General features: G+C 48.5%; 1 protein-coding gene across 2 annotated transcripts in view; it reads right to left on the reverse strand.

Annotated features, from left to right (window-relative positions):
• The window catches only part of LOC139546622 (receptor tyrosine-protein kinase erbB-4-like), a 518,533-nt gene that overhangs the window by 88,627 nt on the left and 402,373 nt on the right, over positions 1 to 27,533 (reverse strand). For both annotated transcript variants that reach the window (XM_071355216.1, XM_071355215.1), the window contains exons 15-16: positions 10,147 to 10,301; positions 6,638 to 6,682 (exon numbers count right to left, since the gene is read on the reverse strand). In XM_071355216.1, coding sequence (XP_071211317.1) covers positions 6,638 to 6,682; positions 10,147 to 10,301 — 200 coding nt within the window. The remainder of the gene's footprint in view (positions 1 to 6,637; positions 6,683 to 10,146; positions 10,302 to 27,533) is intronic.

Below are 27,533 nucleotides of genomic sequence, written 5' to 3' on the forward strand. Positions count from 1 at the left end.
CATGAAGGCCCAGAGCTCCGAGGGGTCACCACGACAGTTCAACAACAGGAGGAACATCAGACCGGTCTGGAGAGGGTGATAGAACATGAAGGCCGAGAGCTCCGAGGGGTCACCACGACAGTTCAACAACAGGAGGAACATCAGACCGGTCTGGAGAGGGTGATAGAACATGAAGGCCGAGAGCTCCGAGGGGTCACCACGACAGTTCAACAACAGGAGGAAGACAATTATTGATAAAGTGCTGAGGATAAAAAAGTTTAATTAAAAAATATATATATAATAAAATCATAATAAAACATGCAAACTGGATCAATTGAATAAATAAGTATGTAATTGGAAATCCCCCCCAAAGGTTTAAGGGATTAAGTGCTCCAAAGATAAGTGCTATGTTAAAGTGCTTGATATTATACAATTAAATATAAAATATAAAAAAGCCAAAACCAGATTGAGCAAATAAATACATTATTTTTTATTGAACTTCCTCCTCGTGTCCGTGGTCCCTCCAGCTCTCTTAATTAGGCCCTCACTAACTCCCACAGTCAATGCTTTATCCTACTCTTTACCATTCATACCAAGTGGAGCCAAGGTCAGTTTCGCTATCCACCTGGATTCAGCTGCTCTTCTCTGGCCTGTGGTCCAGGAGGCTTTCATCTCCAGACCGGTGATGCAGAGGGAGGTTGTAGGGTGGTTTTGAAAGTGTTTTACCAGGTGTGTTTGTAATATGTTATTTTCATTGTGTAGAGGTGCTGTTTGAGGCGTGTCAAGACTGTGTGACTGGTTTCTCCTATAGAAATGTTGTGGCATAATGTGCATGTTATGGCATAGATAATGTTGGTGCTCTGATTGGTCATGAGTTGTGGGACAGGACTGGAGGTTTGTGCATGTGGATTGTGAATGTGTGGAAGTTGTCGATAGTACTGTTGTTCAGTAGGTGGTGTAGGAGTGGGTTTATTGGAAAATGTTGCATAGACTCAGAGATCCCTTAGGTTGGGGTTTCTGCAGAATGCTGATATAGGAATTCCTGGAGTGGGGGATGTACGTTGTGTTTGGGTGAATGCGGCTTTGAGTCTGTAATGAAGGAGTCTGTTTATGTCTGAGAAGGTGCTGATGAGGGGTATAATCTGTGGTTCTGTATCTGTTGGGGGGATAGGAACCCGGGGTCTGGGAAAGGTCTGAGGGTGGAGGACAGGGATAGGATGGTGGGGATAAAGATACGGACCCAGAATCGGGAAAGGGTTAAGAATAGGTGTGGGCTGTTAGTCCAGGTCAGGAGTCAGTGCCTGGTCCAGAGTTGTGCAGGGAAAGTTTGTAGGTTAGGGTTAAGGTTAGGGTTGGGGTTAAGGATAGGATTGGGGTTTGGTTTGGGATTAGGGTTGGGGTTGGGGTTGGGATTAGGGTTGGGGTTGGGGTTGGGGTTAGGGTTAGGGTTAGGGTTAGGGTTAGGGTTAGGGTTAGGGTTAGGGTTAGGGTTAGGGTTAGGGTTAGGGTTAGGGTTAGGGTTAGGGTTAGGGTTAGGGTTAGGGTTGGGGTTAGGGTTAGGGTTGGGGTTAAGGTTAAGGTTAGTGTTGGTGTTGGGGTTAGGGTTGGGGTTGGGGTTAGGGTTGTGGTTAAGGTTAGGGTTGGGGTTAGGGTTAAGGTTAGGGGGGTCAGGCATTCGTTCTGGGTGAGGCCTGCCAGTGTGTTTGCTTTTATGTACCTCAATGACCGCTTTGAGTATCCCCTCTTCCCAAGTGCACTAAATAGGGTCTGTGTGGCTGAATGAAAGTCTTTCTGTTGTGTACATAGTCTATGGAATCTAATGAGTTGTGATTTGACAATGCCAGTGAATGTATGTTTTGGGTGATAACTGGAATTGTGGAGTAGGGCATGTGTGTCTGTGTCCTTGAAATATACTTTGTTTGTAAAGAGACAATGGGCGTGTCAGTATCTGGAATAAAAAATGGTTCTGTCCAAGAAGTTGATTGTATGTGGGTGGATGACATATTTAACTGTTATGGTCGGATGATGGTTATTGAGTATTTCAATGAATGTTGTGAAATGTACCAGATCATGTTCCCACACACACATATCATCCAGGTATCGTCTATAAAACATGGGACCCAATGGGCCTTTAGCCAGGACCCTCAACTCCCAGTCTGCCATATCAATATTAGCATAGGCTGGGGTGAACTTTTTACCTATCGCCGGCCCATAAATCTGTACATACTGTAGTGTTTATTATTAAATGTGAAATCATTGTTTCTTAAGCCAAGTTCTAGAAGCTGTAGGAGGTGTGAGTCTGGTCTATATATCTCCGGAGTGTAGATTCCACTGCTGTCAAACCTGACAAGACATCTATGTTGGTGTAGAGATAATCTATATCTATAGTGAATAGGTATGCATGTGCTGGGACTGGAATGTTGTGAAGTGTGTCTATGAATGGCATGTGTACTTAAGGTAGCTAGGGTGATTTTGTGAGATGGGAGTGAGGAAGTAGTCAATGAATTTGGCTGCTGGCGAGGACACACTCCCACAGTCTGACACAATAGTTCTTCCCTTCAGGACCTCAAAAGGGACTATCCATGTATCTGGTGCTTGATGGATCTTAGGGAGGAGATAGAAGAGTCTCTGTCTGGGTAATTCTGGTCCATCTAGATATTTCTTTTGTATATGTGTAATGTACTTCTTTCCGTAGAGATCTGATATTATCTGTCTGATTTGTATTTGTGTCTGGATCTGTGTAGAAGCAGGGATAGGAGTATAATGTTGTGTACTAGAGAGTTGGCGGTGGGCTTCAGAGAGGTACTCTTAGTTGTCCATAATAATGATCTTTGAGCCTTTGTTTGCTGGTTTTCTGGTTATATGTTTGTGTTTCCTTACTTTAGCTAGGGCTTGTCTTTCTTCTAGTGTGATGTTCTGTTTTGAGGTTATGGTGGAGGTACAGAATTCTCTGATGATTTTGGTTAAGGTTAGGTTTTTAGGTTAAGGTTAGAGTTAGGGTTAAGATAAGAGTACGGGTTAGGGTTAGGGCTAGGGTTAGGGGTTAGGAAAATAGGATTTTGAATTGTGTCCCCACAAGGTTAGCTGTACAAGACTGTGTGTGTGTGTGTGTGTGTGTGTGTGTGTGTGTGTGTGTGTGTGTGTGTGTGTGTGTGTGTGTGTGTGTGTGTGTGTGTGTGTGTGTGTGTGTGTGTGTGTGTGTGTGTGTGTGTGTGTGTGTGTGTGTGTGTGTGTGTGTGTGTGTGAGAGAGGGTAAAAGTCCAGAGGGTGACAGACAGTGCAGATGACAGTACGTCTGGTCTCTATTATGTGAGACAGCCTCACACAGCAGTGGTTGACACAATGTCAGATAAGCTGTAGAACTAAATGTATATGTCTGTCTGAGGGGTGAGAGGCTTTGTAGTCTCAACATTGGCCCCGAGCAGCTATAAGCTGCCGAGCTATTCTGCTCAGTTAAACCATAGCCTCTGTAAAATAATGTTAAAAAGCCACTTTACCAAACTGGCATGCCCCACAGTACTATCAGTGTATGCTGTTACTCTGCTGTCAACATATGTATGAAGGTTTTTCCCCTGACAGCCTTTATCTGTCTAGTAGCACTTTCCTCACCCTGCGTCACCCCCTCTCCACCCCTCTTCACCCTGCGTCACCCCCTCTCCACCCCTCTTCACTCTGCGTCACCCCCTCTCCACCCCTCTTCACCCTGCGTCACCCCATCTCCACCTCTCTTCACCCTGCGTCACCCCCTCTCCACCCCTCTTCACTCTGCGTCACCCCCTCTCCACCCCTCTTCACCCTGCGTCACCCCCTCTCCACCCCTCTTCACCCTGCGTCACCCCCTCTCCACCCCTCTTCACTCTGCGTCACCCCCTCTCCACCCCTCTTCACTCTGCGTCACCCCCTCTCCAACCCTCTTCACCCTGCGTCACCCCCTCTCCACCCCTCTTCACCCTGCGTCACCCCCTCTCCACCCCTCTTCACCCTGCGTCACCCCCTCTCCACCCCTCTTCACTCTGCGTCACCCCCTCTCCACCCCTCTTCACTCTGCGTCACCCCTCTCCACCCCTCTTCACCCTGCGTCACCCCCCTCTCCGCCCCTCTTCACCCTGCGTCACCCCCTCTCCACCCCTCTTCACCATGCGTCACCCCCTCTCCACCCCTCTTCACTCTGCGTCACCCCCTCTCCACCCCTCTTCACCCTGCGTCACCCCCCTCTCCACCCCATCTTCACTCTGCGTCACCCCCTCTCCACCCCTCTTCACCCTGCGTCACCCCCCTCTCCACCCCATCTTCACCCTGCGTCACCCCCTCTCCACCCCTCTTCACCCTGCGTCACCCCCTCTCCACCCCTCTTCACCCTGTGTCACCCCCTCTCCACCCCTCTTCACCCTGCGTCACCCCCTCTCCACCCCTCTTCACTCTGCGTCACCCCATCTCCACCTCTCTTCACCCTGCGTCACCCCCTCTCCACCCCTCTTCACTCTGCGTCACCCCCTCTCCACCCCTCTTCACCCTGCGTCACCCCCTCTCCACCCCTCTTCACTCTGCGTCACCCCCTCTCCACCCCTCTTCACTCTGCGTCACCCCCTCTCCACCCCTCTTCACCCTGCGTCACCCCCTCTTCACTCTGCGTCACCCCCTCTCCACCCCTCTTCACCCTGCGTCACCCCCTCTCCACCCCTCTTCACTCTGCGTCACCCCCTCTCCACCCCTCTTCACCCTGCGTCACCCCCTCTCCACCCCTCTTCACTCTGCGTCACCCCCTCTCCACCCCTCTTCACCCTGCGTCACCCCCTCTCCACCCCTCTTCACCCTGCGTCACCCCCTCTCCACCCCTCTTCACTCTGCGTCACCCCCTCTCCACCCCTCTTCACCCTGCGTCACCCCCTCTCCACCCCTCTTCACTCTGCGTCACCCCCTCTCCACCCCTCTTCACCCTGCGTCACCCCCTCTCCACCCCTCTTCACTCTGCGTCACCCCCTCTCCACCCCTCTTCACCCTGCGTCACCCCCTCTCCACCCCTCTTCACCCTGCGTCACCCCCTCTCCACCCCTCTTCACTCTGCGTCACCCCCTCTCCACCCCTCTTCACCCTGCGTCACCCCCTCTCCACCCCTCTTCACTCTGCGTCACCCCCTCTCCACCCCTCTTCACCCTGCGTCACCCCCTCTCCACCCCTCTTCACTCTGCGTCACCCCCTCTCCACCCCTCTTCACTCTGCGTCACCCCTTCTCCACCCCTCTTCACCCTGCGTCACCCCCTCTCCACCCCTCTTCACTCTGCGTCACCCCCTCTCCACCCCTCTTCACCCTGTGTCACCCCCTCTCCACCCCTCTTCACCCTGCGTCACCCCCTCTCCACCCCTCCTCACCCCAAAGCGTCTCCCTCACTATCAGATCACCCCGACAGTCCCCAGACTGCCTCAGATAGATGAGCAGTGGATCAATGGCGAGTGAGACCCAGGCTATGGCATGCTCTGTCTGCGTCTCAAATGGCAACCTATTCCCTAGTGCCACTAGGGCTCTGGTCAAAGGTAGTGCTCTATATAGGGAATGGGATACCATTTGAGATTCAGTCCTTCCCTCTGGCTCCAGCTTGTAGTAAATTAGCAGTCATTACTGCCCCTTCTCTCTCTGCCCAGACATAGCTTCATTCAGCTCAGCTCTGCCTTCAGATCAGGAGGCTTCGGCAAACTGTTTTTCACTAGGCCTTTGTTTGGGTCTGTGTTGTAAGCCAATATGGCATCTCTCTGCTGTGCTGTTTATTTCTGGACATCATCCTAGAGGGGGATGCTGTTCCATTGGGCCTTTATAACTTCTGTGTTACTGTCCCCCTCTTCTTGTCTTTTCTGTCCTCCTTGTTCATTTCCTTTCGCCACACTCCCTTCTCTCATGTGTTCCCCCCTCCTCCTCCTCCCCCCACCCCCCCACCCCCCATCTCCTCCCCCCAGAAACAAACTGTCTGTCATGAAATCGTAAATCCATTTGCTCGGAACGGTTACTGCCGTTTTCTTCCTTTTCCCCACGAGAACAAAAGCAAAGCGCTATCAATTTATCAAGAGCAGAGTAAAACACAAGCCCGTGCAGGGACACACACACGGATTCACACACACGGATTCACACACAAACATGCACACACTTTTGGCCTCAGAGCTAAACATTATTCACACTGCCTGCCTGCTCTTCTCTCTCCCTCTCGGTCTCTCTGTCTCTCTCTGTCTCTCTCTTTGTCTGTCTGTCTCTCTGTCTCTCTCTATGTCTGTCTCTCTCTATGTCTGTCTCTCTCTATGTCTGTCTCTCTGTCTCTCTCTCTGTCTCTCTGTCTCTCTCTCTGTCTCTCTCTCTCGCTCTCTTCTTCTCTTCTTCTCCTCCTTGCTCTCTAGCTAACCTCAGTTGTGGGAACATATATTTCGGGTAAATATAAGCCTTGGCCGGAGGCATAGTTGGTTGTTATGCCGTTATTTCAACCAGTGTTGTCTGTTGGCGAGAGTGTCTTATCTTTTTTACTATTGTGCGCTCATCGAAGATAAATTCCAATGTATGCATATGAACTTACAAATTGCTAATGAATGAAAGCTGAACCTGTGTCTCTGTGTGTGTAGGCAGTCTGTCCTAGGGACAGAGAAGGAAGTGACAGAAGGGATTTGAAGAGATATTTACCTGTCCATCATGCCAATACAGTCCTGCAGTCTGGGTCCAATACACCTAGATGAGAGGGGGAAACAAAACAATGAATTAATCAATCAATCGATCAATCAATCCCTCCAGCGTCCGTCTCAGTGTCTTGAATCTGTGCTATAGCTCCTAGACCTGTGTCAGTGTCAGTATGTTCTGTCCACAGAAATAACCAAGCGATGACAGACAGTCACAGAGAAGAAGGGGTACAGAGACGAGAATCAGAGCGTAAGGGAGTCAGGATACTGGATGGTGAAGCTCTTTGATGTAAAGAGGGTAGGGGGAGAGGGAGCAGCCTGGGCTCAGAGCCATACAAAACATACTTTACGTATTTCTGAGCACCTCCAAGATGCATGATACCTACTAATGTTGTAGTTACTTTAGACAGAAATGAAAGTAGGGAGGTTGGGCGTAAACTAAGACCGTCTAGCAATCCATAGGTTCCATGTTCGAGTCGCGTCGAGGACAACTGTAGCATTTTAGCTAACCCATTCCCTAATCCTTATTCAAAACGTACCCAATCCACCTAACCCACGATGTAAATTTACCTAACCTTTGTCGTTTTAGCTCCCCTAACCTTTCACACAAATTATCATAACCTTTGTCGTTAGTTCACCTAACCACCAATGTAAATTCTCCCCGTAATTCTCCTTTGTTGCAACAACGCAACAAGCAACCTGGTCTCAGATTAAGACGTATAATAGTATACTATAATACTATGAAAACTTACGCCATCCAATTCGTATGCTATTGTACAACCAGGTAAGACGTATGATACTATACATCCTCTAATTCATATGATATTGTATGACCGCTATTCCATTCATAATGTAATCTAACGTAACGTAATACATCATACTAAATGGAGTGTCACATATTTACATACAGAATAATAGGAATTGCCCTGATAGCACTTTGGCGGGAGAGGAAGAGATGATCTCTGATTCTGTTTGAGTGTCTGAACTGAAGGGCAGCCTGGGAACAGTTATTTTGACAAAGTGTCAAGATGGCATTTCCACGGATACACTCATTTCCATTATATTTTGTAACAATGTTGTTATGGGTAGATGGAGTTGTGAGCTGGCTGTCTGCCACTCACGAGGAAATAGAACACAAGACATGCGGGGCCAGCCCGGTGGACTGACTGACTGCAATACCAAATGATATCTGTCTCCTTCCTTCTGCTGCTAAATATTACATCGCAGGCTTCACAGCACTCAGAGAGCAGAGGGAGAGCGGAATCTCTTTTGCAGCCTTTCTGTCTCTCTCTCTGTCTCTTTCTCTCTCTGTCTCTCTCTCTCCCCTGGGTATTTTGCAGTTCCTGTGGGTGCGTGCGTACGTGTGAGTGAGTGAGTGTGTGTGTCTGGAGACACTGATAAACATTGGCTGGATATGGGAACACCAAGTTACAAGGGGTCAGCACCGAGGGGAGCATAGCAAGGTGTTTGTGTGTGTATGTGTGTGTGTGTGTGTGTGTGTGTGTGTGTGTGTGTGTGTGTGTGTGTGTGTGTGTGTGTGTGTGTGTGTGTGTGTGTGTGTGTGTGTGTGTGTGTGTGTGTGTGTGTGTGTGTGTTGTGCTGAGAGCTGTTGTACTGTGGATGAAACAGAGCATGACACAGATATTGTTTTCCTCTGGTTATCATGTTGACCTTGGCTTTACAATGGGGATTAGTCTGCCCTTGTCTTGCCAGTGAAACAAACAATGTAGAAGTAAATGAACAGTATTCTGTCCTCCCAGGGTCATTAGTCATTCAGACTGCTGATGTGATACGCAACCATGCACACAACAACATAAACGTGCACACTCTGCAGAAAGCCAAAACACAGACATACAGTGCTTCGGAAAGTATTCAGACCCCTTGATTTTTCCACATTTTGTTACGTTACAGCCTTATTCTAAAATGGATTAAAAAAAACAATCCTCATCAATATACACACAATACCCCAAAATGACAAAGCAGAAACAGGTTTTTAGATTTTATTGCAAATTTATAAAAAATAAAACACTGAAATTTGACATTTACATAAGTATTCAGACCCTTTACTCAGTACTTTGTTGAAGTACCTTGGGCAGCGATTACAGCCTCGAGTATTCTTGGGTATGATTTTACAAGCTTGGCACACCTGTGTTTTGGGAGTTTCTCCCATTCTTCTCTGTAGATCCTCTCAAGCTCTGTCAGGTTGGATGGGGAGCGTCGCTGTACAGCTATTTTCAGGTCTCTCCAGAGATGTTTGATTGGGTTCAAGTCCGGGCTCTGGCTGGACCACTCAAGGACATTCAGAGTCTTGTCCCAAAGCCACTCCTGCATTGTCTTGGCTGTGTGCTTAAGGTTATTGTCCTGTTGGAAGGTGAACCTTCACCCCAGTCTGATGTACCGATCTCTCTGGAGCAGGTTTTCATCAAGGATCTCTCTGTACTGTGCTCCGTTCATCTTTCCCTCGATCCTGACTAGTCTCCCAGTCCCTGCCGCTGAAAAACATCTCCACAGCATGATGCTGCCACCCCCATGCTTCACCGTAATTATGGTGCCAGGTTTCCTCCAGATGTGATGCTTGGCATTCAGGCCAAAGAGTTCAATCTTGGTTTCATCAGACCAGATAATCTTGTTTCTCATGGTCTGAGAGTCCTTTAGGTGCCTTTTGGCAAACTCCAAGCAGGCTGTCATGCGCCTTTTACTGAGGAGTGGCTTCCGTCTGATTGGTGGAGTGCTGCAGAGATGGTTGTCCTTCTGGAAGTTTCTCCCATCTCCACAGAGGAACTCTGGAGCTCTGTCAGAGTGTTCTTGGTCACTGGGTTCTTGGTCACCTCCCTGATCAAGGCCCTTCACCCCCGATTGCTCAGTTTGGCCGGGCGGCCAGCTCTAGGAAGAGTTTTGGTGGTTCCAAACTTCTTCTATTTAAGAATGATGGATGCCACTGTGTTTTTGGGACCTTCAGTGCTGCATAAATGTTTGGTACCCTTCCCCAGATCTGTGCCTCCACACAATCCTGTCTCGGAGCTCTACGGACAATTCCTTTGACCTCATGGCTTTGTTTTTGCTCTGACATGCACTGGTGTGTGTCTTTCCAAATCATGTCCAATCAATTGAATTGGACTCCAATCAAGTTGTAGAAACAGCTCAAGGATGATCAATGGAAACAGGATGCACCTGAGCTCAATTTCGAGTCTCATTGCAAAGGGTCTGAATACTTATGTAAATAAGGTATTTCAGTTTTTTATTTTCAAAACATTTGAAGATTTTTCTAAAAATCTATTTTCGCTTTGTCATTATGGGGCATTGTGCGTAGATTGATGAGGAAAACCTTCATTGAATCCATTGTAGAATATGGCTGTAATGTAACAAAATGTGGAAAAGTCAAAGGGTCTGAATACTTTCCAAATGCACTGTACACAATGAAAAACAAAAACACAAATTCAGTTCACGACGCCCCCCCAAACACACCCACAACCCCCACACACAAAACCCCACATATACACTCAGTGTGAAACTTACCCCTGCGTGCAGTTGGAGTGACAGGGATGGCACTCGTTGTTGGCCTCGGCATATTTAAAGATGAAGCTGTTGGCCCCCTGAAGGCCGTCAGGACACTTCTCCACACAGTTAGGACCATCTTTAAAGTGGAGACACTTCACACAATGATCAGGACCCTGAGAGAGAGAGAAAGAGAGACATACACTGTGTAAAAAACATTAAGAACACTTGCCTTTTCATTGACATAGGTCAAATCTATGATCTCTTATTTATGTCACTTGTTAAATCCATTTCAATTAGTGTAGATGAAGGGGAGGAGACATGTTAAAGAATGATTATTAAGGCTTGAGACAATTGAGACATGGATTGTGTATGTGTGCCATTCAGAGGGTCAATGGGCAAGATAAAAGATTTAAGTGCCTTTGAACAGGGTATGGTAGTAGGTGCTAGGCGCACCGGTTTGTGTCAAGAACTGCAACGCTGCTGTGTTTTTCATGCTCAACAGTTTTCCGTGTGTATCAAGAATGGTCCACCACCCACAGGACATCCACCCAACTTGACACAACTGTGGGAAGCATTGGAGTCAACATGGGCCAGCATCCCTGTGGAATGCTTTCGACACCTTGAAGAGTCCATGCCTCGACGAATTGATGCTGTACTGAGGGCAAAAGGGGAGGGGGTTGCAACTCAATATTAGGAAAGAGAGGAGAGCAAGCAGAGACAGGGGACAAAGAGAGATGGGGGTTAGAGAGATAGAGAGATAGAGAGAGACAAAGAGAGAGATGAGAGAGGGCGGGATAGAGAGAGTGAGAGAGAGAGAGCAAGAAAGAGAGAGAGAGACAAAGAGAGAAAAAGAGAGACAAAGAGAGAGATGAGAGATGAGAGCGGGAAACATAGAGAGAGAGAGAGAGAGAGAGAGAGAGAGAGAGAGAGAGAGAAAGAGACAAAGAGAGAGATGAGAGATGGGGATAGTTAGAGGGGGAGAGATGACGGGAGGAGCGAGAGAGAGATGGGAGAGAGAGGGACGAGAGATATGATAGTAGAGGAGAGAAGAACGTGGGAGCGAAGGAAGGAGGGAGAGGGGGGAAGACGAGACGCATAAAACACCAGCAAGCAGGGCCGGAGATAATAACCATCCCTCACAGCACACACAATGACCATAACAATCAGCACAGACACAATTTATGGGGTTAATATGGGCTAGAAGAGGCAGGGGAGCGGCGGCAGGGGGGGGGGGGGGGGGGAGTTCAATGTATGTGCCTGCATATGCATCAATAAAGGCAAGAGAGGGAGCCCAACAGGCAACAACAGCCCTTAAGGTGCAGAACAGATCAGACACAAATAAATATGCATGGGTATGTGGAGGTGTTTTGTGTACATATGTATGAGTGGGCGTGAGAGGATGTGTGTGTGTGTGTGGATGTGTGTAGGCATAAATATGCAAATTGAGGCTCTTCATAGATATCACAATGAAGCCGGTCCTCCATCAGTTGTTTGACGAGTCCCATACCCATAGCTGTGATAGGCTCTACTATAGCCAGTAACCCCATCTCATCTCACAACCAAACACAGTGCATCATAGACCACCACAACGCTGCAGTCTTGTATGTGTCCTGAGTGTGTGTCCATGCCTGTGTGTGTGTGTAAATGTCCATGCCTGCATGTGTGTGTGTGTGTTCCCCATGTGTAAGCCGTTGTGCTGTGCTGTAGCAGCTCGCTGGTCGTAAAGGTAATTCACGTGTCGTCTCCCATAGACAGTCCTCTAACAGAGCTCCATATAAAAAGGCTTTCCCGGGCTACCAGCGATACATCATTACCAGGGATTTATACTGGGGCCAACACAGCACACCTCACATATATCTACTGCAGGGGTTAGACAAGGCCTCAAAGTATAAGTGCTGATCAAGGATCAGGGCCCTCCTGTCCATGTAATCTTATTCATTGTGATTTATTAGGCAAGACTGATCCTAAAGCAGCACTCCTACTGTGATATACTTTAAACATCTGGCTCCAGGGCCCATATCCATAAAGTATCTCACTGTCTATTCATTAAATATCTAATAGGCAAAACTGATTCTAGATCAGTAGTCCAACTGAGACACTATGACTGTGGGCTCATACTGCAGAACCCCAAAATCACACAATAATGATGGCGTGTCAATGACAGTTACTCTACAGTGAAAGGCAATATCTGCAGGGTCAATTACATAGCTACATAATGGCTAGCTCATACAGAGATAAGAGCCTTTTGTAAGAGCCTATGCACATAGAGATACCATACGACTACAGGCGTGTATTTCCCTCTACATGCAAGCTTTAACACTGAGGAATAAGCCAAACAGCTCCCCCAGCTTCTCCAACATACTTTTCTTGTATCGCTAGCTAGCGTCCAACAGTGTAGATCATGTATATCATGCCAAGGAGAGAGACAGAGACAGAGACAGAGACAGAGACAGAGACAGAGACAGACAGAGAGCGAGAGAGCGAGAGACAGAGACAGACTCCATAGACTCTAACCAATTCTGGGAAAATTGGAAAACACTAAACAAACAACAACACGAAGAATTATCTATCCAAAATGGAGATGTATGGGTAAACCACTTCTCCAATCTTTTTGGCTCTATAACAAAGAATAAAGAGCAAAAACATATACATGATCAAATACAAATCCTAGAATCAACTATTAAAGACTACCAGAACCCACTGGATTCTCCAATTACCTTGAATGAGTTACAGGACAAAATAAAAACCCTCCAACCCAAAAAGGCCTGTGGTGTTGATGGTATCCTTAATGAAATGATCAAATATACAGACAACAAATTCCAATTGGCTATACTAAAACTCTTTAACATCGTCCTTAGCTCTGGCATCTTCCCCAATATTTGGAACCAAGGACTGATCACCCCAATCCACTAAAGTGGAGACAAATTTGACCCCAATAACTACCGTGGAATATGCGTCAACAGTAACCTTGGGAAAATCCTCTGCATTATCATTAACAGCAGACTCGTACATTTCCTCAATGAAAACAATGTACTGAGCAAATGTCAAATTGGCTTTTTACCAAATTACCGTACAACAGACCATGTATTCACCCTACACACCCTAATTGACAACCAAACAAACCAAAACAAAGGCAAAGTCTTCTCATGCTTTGTTGATTTCAAAAAAGCCTTCGACTCAATTTGGCATGAGGGTCTGCTATACAAATTGATGGAAAGTGGTGTTGGGGGTAAAACATACGACATTATAAAATCCATGTACACAAATAACAAGTGTGCGGTTAAAATTGGCAAAAAACAGATAATAGAGTCCGAGAGAGAAGGAGGGAGAAGCAGTGGGGCCCATCCAATCAATCTGCAACTCGGTTACCATTCGGTTCAGGAGGTGAACCAGGACGTATTGATCATTATTCTCCACACGGGATTAGTGGAGGGGTCTTGCCACCAGATTCTGAACCAATGCAAGTGGGGCGACACGGGCTAACTAAGGAGGAGCGCCAACGTAGACGTGAGACCAATAGCTGTTTCTACTGTGGTAGATCGGGACATTACATCTCCGCTTGTCCACAGCGCCCGTTAACCTCTCTAGGATGAGAGTGGCGCTAGCGGCACTCCCCCCCCACCCCCACTGAAAAACCAGTGCCGCGAAATTCAAAAAAAATATTTTTTTTAAATATTTAACTTTCACACATTAAAGTCCAATACAGCTAATGAAAGACACAGATCTTGTGAATCCAGTCAACATGTCCGATTTTTTAAATGTTTTACAGGGAAGACACAATATGTAAAGATGTACATCTATTACCTAAAAACACATTAGCATAATCCACCATCTTTTATTTGTCCACCAACACCAGTAGCTATCACCAATTCGGCTAAACTAAGATATTTATAGCCCCTAACCAATAAAAAAACTCATCAGATGACAGTCTGATAACATATTTATGGTATGGGATAGGTTTTGTTAGAAAAAAGTGCATATTTCAGGTAGATGGCATAGGTTACAATTGCACCCACCGTCACAAATGGAATAGAAAAACTACTTAGAGCAACGTGTTTACCTACTTACTAATCATCAAACATTTCGTAAAAATACACAGCATACACGAATCGAAAGACACAGATCCTGTGAATACAGACAATATTTCAGATTTTCTAAGTGTCTTACAGCGAAAACACAATAAATCGTTATATTAGCATAGCACATAGCACATAGCAGCCCAGCATTGATTCTAGCCAAAGTGAGCGATAAAAGTAAACATCGCCAAAATATATTAATTTTTTCACTAACCTTCTCAGAATTCTTCAGATGACACTCCTGTAACATCATATTACACAATCCATATAGAGTTTGATCGAAAATGTTTATATTTAGCCACCAAAATCATGGTTAGACAATGTGAAATGTAGCTCAGCTGGTCAGAAAAAGTCTGTGCGCCACTTAGACAGTGATCTACTCTTATACATAAATACTCATAAACGTGACTAAAAAATATAGGGTGGACAGGGATTGATAGACAATTTAATTCTTAATACAATCGCGGAATTACATTTTTTAAATTATCCTTACTTTTCAATACAGCTTGCGCCAAGCGAAGCTACGTCAAAAAACATGGCGTCCGAAGCCACTAAAACTTTTCGACAGAAACACGATTTATCATAATAAAAATGTCCTACTTTGAGCTGTTCTTCCATCGGTATCTTGGGCAAAGGATCCTTTCTTGGGTCCAATCGTCTTTTGGTGGAAAGCTGTCCTCTTGCCATGTGGAAATGCCAACTGCGTTCGGGATGAACTGGAAGCGTGCCCAGCAATTCACAGCCTTTCAGAAATAAATGTCCCAAAATCGCACTAAACGGATATAAATTGCTATAAAACGCTTTAAATTAACTACCTTATGATGTTTTTAACTCCCATAACGAGTAGAAACATGACCCGAGTAATATTACTCCCTCCACTAATGCTTGGAACAGGTGCGGGTCGGTGCCCTCTATGCGCATGACGCAGCTCCAAAAGACTGACTAGCCTCAGGGTTTTTTAATTTATAGTGCCTGTGAACGTGCAATCGACCCGATTCAAATCGTCATCACGTAAAGACATCCAGGGGAAGACGTAAGCAGTGTCCGTATAGTCATAGCAATAACAGTGGCCTTTTAACTGACTCCAGAACAGTGGCCAAAATTTCTGGAATCTGACTCCATGTCAGGGAAATTGCTGTAGAATGGGCTCTGTTCCACTTAGAGACAAAATTTCAACTCCTATAGAAACTATAGACTGTTTTCTATCCAATAATAATAATAATATGCATATTGTACGATCAAGAACTTTGTGGGAAGCCGTTTCAAAAAATTACACGATTAGCATAAATAGCCACAACAGCGCCCTCATCCCCAACAGGTTAAACTGCCCGGCTCGCTAGTTTTGGGAGGAATTTTAGCGAGCCAGTTTCAATCTCTCAAGGATCTTGTCAGACCCCGTTTTCCTGCAACCCTTATGAATAAGGATCAGAGTTTTGACATGAACGCTTTTATCGATTCAGGTGCCGATGGCAGCTTTATGGATGCCGACTTGGTGGAACAGCTGGGGCTTTCCAAGGAGCAATTGCCGGAAGCCATTGAAGCAACCACTCTGAACGGCAGTAGTCTGGCACGGATCACTATGAGGACTGAACCGGTTAAGATGTTGGTGTCGGGAAATCATTCAGAGTTTATCTCTTTCTTCATTTTGTCCTCGCCCCATGTTCCTCTGGTTCTTGGTTACCCCTGGCTGAAGGAACACAATCCCTCGTTTGATTGGGTGACAGGGAAGGTAACTAGTTGGAGCATTGAGTGTCATGCTAACTGCCTTAGGACTGCCTGTTCTCCTGCTGTTTCCAGTCAGGTCAGTGACTCTGCTCCTCCTGATTTGTCCCTGGTTCCAGAAACATATCACGAGTTGGGTGAGGTATTCAGTAAACAGAAGGCTCTGTCCCTTCCTCCCCACCGACCTTATGATTGTGCGATTAATCTGTTTCCTGGATCTGCCTTTCCCAAGGGACGGTTATACAGTATCTCTCGACCGGAACGTGAGGCCTTGGAGACCTACATCAAGGAGTCTCTAGCTACAGGTCTCATTCGGCCATCGTCATCACCTTTGGGAGCAGGATTTTTTTTTGTGAACAAGAAGGATGGCTCTCTTCGACCGTGTATTGATTATCGGGGTTTGAATGATATTACGGTTAAGAACAAGTATCCCCTGCCCTTGATGAGCTCGGCTTTCGATTCCTTACAGGGTGCTACGGTTTTTACGAAGCTTGATTTACGTAATGCTTATCATTTGGTTCGGATCAAGGAGGGGGACGAGTGGTTGACTGGGTTCAATACTCCGATGGGACATTTTGAGTACCAGGTGATGCCGTTTGGACTGACCAACGCTCCGGCTGTGTTCCAAAGTATGGTGAATGACGTTCTGAGAGATATGATTGGTATTTTTGTGTTCGTTTACCTGGATGATATCCTCATCTTCTCAAAGGAGCTTTCTAGCCACGTTCTGCATGTCAAGCAGGTCCTGCAGCGGTTATTGGAGAACCGTCTGTTCGTGAAGGCTGAGAAGTGTGATTTTCACGCCCACACAACGTCCTTCCTCGGGTACATCATATCCAGGGGAGAGATCAAGATGGACCAAGAGAAGGTTCGGGCGGTTCGGGATTGGGTCCAGCCCGGTACAAGATTGCAGCTCCAGAGATTCCTGGGGTTTGCGAATTTTTATCGGAGGTTTATCCGTGACTACAGCCGGGTGGCTGCACCTTTAACTGCCCTGACGTCTTGCACCAGAAAGTTCTGTTGGACTCCTGAGGCAGACCGAGCATTTCTGGACTTGAAGAGCCGATTCACCAACGCCCCGATTCTCTCTCAACCTGACACTTCCTGTCAGTTCGTTGTGGAAGTGGATGCTTCTGATGTGGGTGTGGGCGCCATCCTGTCCCAGCGTAGCTCCACTGACGGTAAACTCCATCCCTGCGCTTTCTACTCTTGTCGTCTTTCTCCAGCTGAAAGAAACTACGATGTGGGTAACCGGGAGCTTCTCGCTGTGAAGCTTGCCTTGGAGGAGTGGCGTCACTGGTTGGAGGGAGCGGAGCAACCGTTTGTGGTCTGGACTGACCACAAGAATCTGGCTTACGTGCAATCGGCTAAACGTCTCAACGCCCGTCAGGCCAGGTGGGCTTTGTTTTTTGGACGTTTCAATTTTTCCCTGACGTTCCGACCTGGGTCGAAGAACGGGAAGGCGGACGCCCTGTCCCGGATGTTCTCTAAGACGGAGGAGAGTGGGGTCAAGACAGACGATTCTTCCCCAGAATGTTGTCGTGGGAGCCGTTACATGGAGGATAGAGGAGGATGTGATGGCGGCCCTTCGGACGCAGCCCGGCCCCGGTAACGGTCCACCCGGTCGGTTGTTCGTACCCGAGTCGGTCCGTTCTGCTGTCCTTCAGTGGTCCCACGCCAGCAAGATAGCTTGTCACCCTGGCGTTGCTCGGACTATGGCACTACTGCGCAGACGTTTTTGGTGGCCTGCCATGGGAGAAGATACCCGGAGGTTTGTTGCCGCATGTCCTGTTTGTGCCCAGAACAAAAGTACCAATCGGCCCAGCTCTGGGCTTCTTCACCCCCTACCTATTCCTCGGCGACCTTGGTCGCATCTGGCCCTGGATTTTGTCACGGGATTGCCCCCTTCTGTTGGGAACACGGTCATTCTGACCATTGTGGACAGATTCAGCAAGTTTGCTCATTTTGTTCCTCTCTCCAAGCTTCCATCGGCTACGGAGACGTCCGAGATCCTGGTCAGGGAGGTTTTCAGGGTTCACGGATTGCCCAGTGACATTGTTTCTGACCGTGGTCCTCAGTTTACCTCTGCTGTCTGGAAATCCTTCTGTTTGGCCATTGGCGCTACAGTCAGTCTCACTTCGGGATTTCACCCACAATCAAATGGTCAGGCGGAGAGAGCCAACCAGAAGATGGAGTCCACGCTGCGTTGTCTTGTCTCCTCTGATCCTACCTCTTGGTCATCTCAATTACCCTGGGTTGAGTATGCCCATAATACTCTTCCTTCATCTGCCACTGGGATGTCCCCCTTCCAATGCCTTTACGGATACCAACCTCCTTTGTTTTCTTCTCAGGAAAGGGATCTCTCGGTTCCCTCTGTCCAGACCCACATTCGTCGTTGCCACCGGACCTGGCATCGGGCCAGGAAGGCTCTCCTTAGAGTTTCTGACCGGTATCAGATCCAGGCGAATCGTCGCCGTATTCCTGCCCCAGCTTATACGGTTGGAGATAAGGTTTGGTTGGCTACACGGGATCTTCCTCTACGGACGGAGTCAAGGAAGTTGTCACCGAAGTTCATTGGTCCGTTTGTAGTGGAGAGAATCATTAATCCTGTTGTGGTTCGACTCAAGTTACCTGCAACACTTAGAGTGCATCCCACTTTTCATGTCTCCTGTCTCCTGTCTCAAGCCGGTTCACCTCAGTCCTCTGTTGCCTCCTCGTCCTCCTCCTCCTCGGATGATCGGAGGTGGTCCGGTCTACACGGTGCGCCGCATCATGGACTCCAGACGGCGGGGTCGAGGGTACCAGTATCTAGTGGATTGGGAAGGATATGGTCCAGAGGAGAGGAGTTGGATTCCTCGGCGTCAGATCCTGGATGACGACCTGCTTCGTGACTTCTACCGCCTCCATCCTGGCGCTCCAGGTAGTCCGCCCGGTGGCGTTCGTCGGAGGGGGGGTACTGTCACGAATCCCGCTTCCTGAGTCTGGGTTTGCCTGTGTGTCTGTCCTGGAGTGTGTTTCAGGTGTCCTGGAACGACACACATTTCTTCACACAGGGTCGTGGGGTGAGACAGGGATGCAGCTTAAGCCCCACCCTCTTCAACATATATATCAACGAATTGGCGCGGGCACTAGAACAGTCTGCAGCACCCGGTCTCACCCTACTAGAATCCGAAGTCAAATGTCTACTGTTTGCTGATGATCTGGTGCTTCTGTCACCAACCAAGGAGGGCCTACAGCAGCACCTAGATCTTCTGCACAGATTCTGTCAGACCTGGGCCCTGACAGTAAATCTCAGTAAGACCAAAATAATGGTGTTCCAAAAAAGGTCCAGTCACCAGGACCACAAATTCCATCTAGACACCGTTGCCCTAGAGCACACAAAAAACTATACATACCTCGGCCTAAACATCAGCACCACAGGTAACTTCCACAAAGCTGTGAACGATCTGAGAGACAAGGCAAGAAGGGCCTTCTATGCCATCAAAAGGAACATAAATTTCAACATACCAATTAGGATCTGGCTAAAAATACTTGAATCAGTCATAGAGCCCATTGCCCTTTATGGTTGTGAGGTCTGGGGTCCGCTCACCAACCAAGATTTCACAAAATGGGACAAACACCAAATTGAGACTCTGCATGCAGAATTCTGCAAAAATATCCTCCGTGTACAACGTAGAACACCAAATAATGCATGCAGAGCAGAATTAGGCCGATACCCACTAATTATCAAAATCCAAAAAAGAGCCGTTAAATTCTACAACCACCTAAAAGGAAGCAATTCCCAAACCTTCCATAACAAAGCCATCACCTACAGAGAGATGAACCTGGAGAAGAGTCCCCTAAGCAAGCTGGTCCTAGGGCTCTGTTCACAAACACAAACACACCCCACAGAGCCCCAGGACAACAGCACAATTAGACCCAACCAAATCATGAGAAAACAAAAAGATAATTACTTGACACATTGGAAAGAATTAACAAAAAAACAGAGCAAACTAGAATGCTATTTGGCCCTAAACAGAGAGTACACAGTGGCAGAATACCTGACCACTGTGACTGACCCAAACTTAAGGAAAGCTTTGACTATGTACAGACTCAGTGAGCATAGCCTTGCTATTGAGAAAGGCCGCCGTAGGCAGACATGGCTCTCAAGAGAAGACAGGCTATGTGCACACTGCCCACAAAATGAGGTGGAAACTGAGCTGCACTTCCTAACCTCCTGCCCAATGTATGACCATATTAGAGAGACATATTTCCCTCAGATTACACAGATCCACAAAGAATTTGAAAACAAATCCAATTTTGATAAACTCCCATATCTACTGGGAGAAATTCCACAGTGTGCCATCACAGCAGCAAGATTTGTGACCTGTTGCCACAAGAAAAGGGCAACCAGTGAAGAACAAACACCATTGTAAATACAACCCATATTTATGCAAATTTATTTTAACTTGTGTGCTTTAACCATTTGTACATTGTTACAACACTGTATATATATAATATAACATTTGTAATGTCTTTATTGTTTTGAAACTTCTGTATGTGTAATGTTTACTGTTAATTTGTATTGTTTATTTCACTTTTGTATAATATCTACCTCACTTGCTTTGACAATGTTAACACATGTTTCCCATGCCAATAAAGCCCCTTGAATTGAATTGAGAGAGAGAGAGAGAGAGAGAGAGAGAGAGAGAGAGAGAGAGAGAGAGAGAGAGAGAGAGAGAGAGAGAGAGAGAGAGAGAGAGAGAGAGAGAGAGAGAGAGAGAGAGAGAGAGAGAGAGAGAGAGAGAGAGACAGACAGACAGACAGACAGACAGACAGACAGACAGACAGACAGACAGACAGACAGACAGACAGACAGACAGACAGACAGACAGACAGACAGACAGACAGACAGACAGACACACACACACACACACACACACACACACACACACACACACACACACACACACACACACACACACACACACACACACACAGACAGACACACAGACAGACAGACAGACAGACACACAGACAGACAGACAGACAGACAGACAGACAGACAGACAGACAGACAGACAGACAGACAGACAGACAGACACACACACACACACACACACACACACACACACACACACACACACACACACACACACACACACACACACACACACACACACACACACACACACACACACACACACACACACACACACACACACACACACACACACACACACACACACACACACACACACACACACACACACACACACACACACACACACACACACACACACACACACACACACACACACACACACACACACACACACACACACACACACACACACACACACACACACACACACACACACACACACACACACACACACACACACACACACACACACACACACACACACACACACACACACACACACACACACACACACACACACACACACACACACACACACACACACACACACACACACACACACACACACACACACACACACACACACACACACACACACACACACACACACACACACACACACACACACACACACACACACACACACACACACACACACACACACACACACACACACACACACACACACACACACACACACACACACACACACACACACACACACACACACACACACACACACACACACACACACACACAGACAGACAGACAGACAGACAGACAGACAGACAGACACACACACACACAGACAGACAGACAGACAGACAGACAGACAGACAGACAGACAGACAGACAGACAGACAGACAGACAGACAGACAGACAGACAGACAGACAGACAGACAGACAGACAGACAGACAGACAGACAGACAGACAGACAGACAGACAGACAGACAGACAGACAGACAGACAGACAGACAGACAGACAGACAGACAGACAGACAGACAGACAGACAGACAGACAGAGATGCCCGTTAATCAATTAGCAGGCTGTGACAGTCCATCTGGGACAGAGGACCCATCTGAACAACATATGGCTAGAGGAGAAATGAGGGGAGGAGGGGAGAAAGGAGGTAGAGGGTAGGCCAAATCAAACTTAAGCCAACCAATCCTCCCTGCCTGTCGATCTCAAGGGATTGGATATGTATAAGCAGCATGGTACGTGCTAGGGCTGGGGATGGCCAGGGATATCACAATACTTCGGTGCTGTCACGTTCGTCGTATGGAGGAAGAGAGGAGGACCAAGTCGCAGCGTGATAGTAATACATTCTTCTATCTATTTACCGAAACGAAGAACACGACAAACTATACAAAAAAACAACAAAACGAACGTGAAGCTATATACGAAAAGTACAGACACAGGCAACTTAACCATAGACAATAACCCACGAAATACCCAACGGAATATGGCTGCCTAAATATGGTTCCCAATCAGAGGCAACGATAAACAGCTGCCTCTAATTGAGAACCAATCTAGGCAACCATAGACATACAAACACCTAGACTAGTAAACACCCCATAAACATACAAAACCCCTAGACAAGTCAAAACACATACATCCCCCATGTCACACCCTGACCTAACCAAAATAAAAAATAAAAATAAGAAAACTAAGGCCAGGGCGTGACAGTACCCCCCAACCCCCCCAAAGGTGCGGACTCCGGCCGCAAAACCTGACACAAAAGGGGAGGGTCCGGGTGGGCCTTCTTACGGCGGCGGCTCGGGTGTGGGACGTGGACCCCACTCCACCATAGTCATTACCCGCTTTGGTGGTGCCTCTGGAGCGGGGACCCTCGCAGCGGGTCCCGGACTGAAGACCATTGTAGAGAGCGCCACTGGACGGAGGGGCGCCTCTGGACGGAGGGTCGCCTCTGGACTGAGGGGCGCCTCTGGACTGAGGGGCGCCTCTGGACTGAGGGTCACCTCTGGACTGAGGGGCAGCTCCGGACTGAAGGGCATCTCAGGACTGAGGGGCAGCTCATGACTGAAAGGCAGCTCCGGACTGAAGGGCAGCTCCGGACTGAGGGACAGCTCAGGACTGAGGGACAGCTCAGGACTGAGGGGTAGCTCAGGACTGAGGGGTAGCTCAGGACTGAGGGGCAGCTCCGGACTGACGGGCAGCTCCGGACTGAAGGACAGCTCAGGACTGAGGGGTAACTCAGGACTGAGGGGTAGCTCAGGACTGAGGGGCAGCTCCGGACTGATGGGCAGCTCCGGACTGAAGGGCAGCTCCGGACTGAAGGGCAGCTCCGGACTGGCGGGCGGGTCTGGCAGCTCCTGACTGACGGGGGCTCTGGCAGCTCCTGACTGACGGAGGGCTCTGGCAGCTCCTGACTGACGGGGGGCTTTGGCAGCTCCTGACTGACGGGGGGCTCTGGCAGCTCAGGACAGACGGGCGGCTCTAGCGGCTCAGGACAGATGGGCGGCTCTAGCGGCTCAGGACAGACGGGCGGCTCTGATGGCTCAGGACAGACGGGCGGCTCAGGCGGCGCTGGACAGACGGGCGGCTCAGGCGGCGCTGGACAGACGGGAAGCTCAGGCGGCGCTGGACAGACGGGCAGCTCAGGCGGCGCTGGACAGACGGGCAGCTCAGGCGACGCTGGACAGACGGGCAGCTCAAGCGACGCTGGACAGACGGGCAGCTCAGGCGGCGCTGGACAGACGGGCAGCTCAGGCGACGCTGGACAGACGGGCAGCTCAGGCGACACTGGACAGACGGGCAGCTCAGGCGGCGCTGGACAGACGGGCAGCGCTGGACAGACGGGCAGCTCAGGCGGCGCTGGACAGACGGGCAGCTCAGGCGGCGCTGGACAGACGGGCAGCTCAGGCGGCGCTGGACAGACAGGCAGCTCAGGCGGCGCTGGACAGACGGGCAGCTCAAGCGGCGCTGGACAGACGGACAGCTCAGGCGGCGCTGTAGAGACGGGAGCAGGAATAGGGCATACTGGACCCTGGAGGCGCACAGTAGGCCTGGTGCGTGGTGCCGGAACTGGTGGTACCGGGCTGGGAACACGCACCTCAAGGCGAGTGCGGGGAGAAGGAACAGGGCATACTGGACTGCCGAGGCGCACTATAAGCCTGGTGCGTGGTGTTGGCACTGGTGGTACTGGGCTGGGGACACGCACCTCAAGGCGAGTGCGGGGTGCTGGCACCTGGAGGACTGGTGCGAGGGGCTGCCACAGGAGAGCTGGTGCGTGGGGCTGACACAGGAGAGCTAGTACGTGGGGCTGCAACAGGAGGTGCAGGACTAGGGAGGCGCACAGGAGGCCTGGTGCGTCACTCACTATATCTCTCTCCTTCTCGCTCTCTCTCTCACTTACTCTATCTCTCTATCTATCCCTATCTCTTTCTCTCTATCTAGCTCTCTATCTCTCACTTACTATCTCTCTATCTCTCTATCTATCTCTCTATCTATCTCTCTCTTTCGCTCTATACATCTCTCTCTTTCTCTCTATCTCTCACTTACTCTCTCTCTTTCTCTCTGTCTCTCACTCCCTCTATCGATCTCTTTCAATACCCGTGTCTGTCTCTCTCTCCCTCCCCTCTCTCAACTGCCTATCCTGAGTGTGACTGACATTATTACATCCTCCCTTCGTCCTTAGAAGGCATTAGCCATGGTGATCAAATCATAGCAAAAGGTGGAATGTAATGTCATTGCTATGGTTTCTGTTGTCATAACATGACTGATGTAATCCGTTAGTCTATCTACTCCACTATGTTTCCATCACCATAGGTTTAGGATGAACCTGCCTGGTGGGATTAACAGTAAAGCTAGTTAGTTTGTCTTAGAGCAGGCCTATGAACATATTTCCAACTCTCCATCTCTCTTTCTCTCTGTTTTATATTGGCTAAGAGCGGTGTGGACATAAGTTAATGTCTCTCTCCAACTATGTCTGTTTTAGATTGGCTAAGAGCAGGCCCAAGAACATAACATATATCACTCACTCACTCACTCACTCACTCACTCACTCACTCACTCACTCACTCACTCACTCACTCACTCACTCACTCACTCAACTCAACTCAACTCACTCACTCACTTCACTGGCACTCACTAACACTGTACATCACTGCCAAACTCACTCACTCACTGTACTCACTCACTCACTCAAACACTCACTCAACGGGTCACTCACTCACATCACTCACTCAAGGCTCAAACTCACTCACTCTCTAACACTCACTCACTCACTCACTACACTCTCTCTCTCTCTCGCACTGCTCTCTCTCTCTCTCAGGTCTCTGCTATCTCTGCAGTCGTCTCTCTCTCTCTCTCTCTCTCTCTCTCTCTCTCTCTCTCTCTCTCTCTCTCTCTCTCTCTCTCTCTCTCTCTCTCTCTCTCTCTCTCTCTCTCTCTCTCTCTCTCTCTCTCTCTCTCTCTCTCTCTCTCTCTCTCTCTCTCTCTCTCTCTCTCTCTCTCTCTCTCTCTCTCTCTCTCTCTCTGTTTGTTTTAGATTGGCTCAGTGCAGGCCCATGACATTATTAGTTCTAGGAAAAGAAGAGCCACAAATCTAACCCTGCACCAGCTAATCTAGCCTTAATAACAATGAGCACATACCCTGGTGTAACCCAAACCCCTCGCAGTGCTTACTCTGGCCTGTCTGTCCCATAGACTCACACATACTCCATAGACTCAACAGAGGCCCTCGGAAAGGGACCTGCAAGCCACGTTCCAAACCATAGAGAACAGAGCTCCGACCACTGCACAATGCCTCCATTTTTTTAATACTGGGCACATGGGGCAGGCAGTATTCTGACTTCAGTTACATACGTAACTCAAATTGTCAATTCATTATTTACACAATCTTCTTAGTTGCACATACTTATCTCAACTCTGAATTAAGCACAAGTGGTTGTGTGTGTGTGTGTGTGTGTGTGTGTGTGTGTGTGTGTGTGTGTGTGTGTGTGTGTGTGTGTGTGTGTGTGTGTGTGTGTGTGTGTGTGTGTGTGTGTGTGTGTGTGTGTGTGTGTGTGTGTGTGTGTGTGTGTGCCAGTGATTGGGCACAAGGTATCCACATGTTCTACCACTCCACAGAGATGGAAGACAAGACTCAGAAATCATACATGAATACTTTGTGTGGCCTTGAGTGTGTGCTTGTGTGTGTGTCTGCATGTGTCTGGCATTGAGTATATTGTGTGTAGTGAGATTGAAGGCTAGAGGGGTGTTGACTTAATAAACTATCAAGATGACAGGCAGAGGAGAGAGCAGAGAGGAGAAGAGAAAAGAGAGAAGAGCGAAGAGAGAAGGGAGCAGGGAGAAGAGAGAAGAGAGAAGATAAAAGAGAGAAGAGAGAAGAGAGAAGAGAGAAGAGAGAAGAGAGAAGAGAGAAGAGATAAGAGAAAAGAGAGAACAGCGAAGAGAGAATAGAGCAGGGAGAAGAGAGAAGAGAGAAGAGAGAAGAGAGGAGAAGAGAAAAGAGAGAAGAGAGAAGAGAGAAGAGAGAAGAGAAAAGAGAAAAGAGAAAAGAGAGAGAAAAGAGAAAGAGAGAAGAGAGAAGAGAGCAGGAAGAAGAGAGCAGGGAGAAGTGAGAAGTGAGAAGGGAGAAGGGAGCAAGGAGAAGGGAGAAGGGAGAAGGGAGAAGGGAGAAGGGAGAAGGGAGAAGGGAGAAGGGAGAAGGGAGCAGGGAGCATGGAGCAGGGAGAAGGGAGAAGGGAGAAGGGAGCAGGGAGAAGGGAGAAGGGAGAAGGGAGCAGGGAGAAGGGAGAAGGGAGAAGGGAGAGGGGAGCAGAGAGAAGGGAGCAGAGAGCAGGTAGAAGTGAGAAGGGAGATGGGAGAAGGGAAAAGAGAGAAGGGAGAAGAGAGAAGGGAGAAGGGAGAATGGAGAAGGGAGAATGGAGCAGGGAGAAGGGAACAGGGAGCAGGGTGAAGGGAGCAGGGAGAAGGGAGCAGGGAGAAGGGAGCAGAGAGCAGGGAGAAGCGAGAAGGGAGAAGCGAGAAGGGAGAAGCGAGAAGGGAGAAGAGAGAAGGGAGAAGAAAGAAGGGAGCAGAGAGCAGGGAGAAACGCAAAAGGAGAAGGGAGCAGAGAGCAGAGATAAGGGAGAATGGAGAATGGAGCAGGGAGAAGGGAACAGGGAGCAGGGTGAAGGGAGCAGGGAGAAGGGAGCAGGGAGAAGGGAGCAGAGAGCAGGGAGAAGCGAGAAGGGAGAAGCGAGAAGGGAGAAGCGAGAAGGGAGAAGAGAGAAGGGAGAAGAGAGAAGGGAGCAGAGAGCAGGGAGAAACGCAAAAGGAGAAGGGAGCAGAGAGCAGAGATAAGGGAGAATGGAGAATGGAGCAGGGAGAAGGGAGAATGGAGAATGGAGCAGGGAGAAGGGAGCAGGGAGACGGGAGAAGGGAGCAGGGAGAATGGAGAAGGGAGCAGGGAGAAGGGAGCAGGGAGCAAGGAGAAGGGAGCAGGGAGCAGAGATCAGGGAGAAGGGAGAAGGGAGCAGAGATCAGGGAGAAGGGAGAAGGGGGAATGGAGAATGGAGAATGGAGAATGGAGAATGGAGAAGGGAGCAGGGAGAAGGGAGCAGGGAGCAGGGAGCAGGGAGCAAAGAGAAGGGAGAAGGGAGCAGAGATCAGGGAGCAGAGATCAGGGAGAAGGGAGAAGGGAGAAGGGAGAATGGAGAATGGAGAATGGAGAA

Source organism: Salvelinus alpinus, chromosome 20, assembly GCF_045679555.1.
Source record: "Salvelinus alpinus chromosome 20, SLU_Salpinus.1, whole genome shotgun sequence".
Classification (NCBI taxonomy): Eukaryota; Metazoa; Chordata; class Actinopteri; order Salmoniformes; family Salmonidae; genus Salvelinus; species Salvelinus alpinus.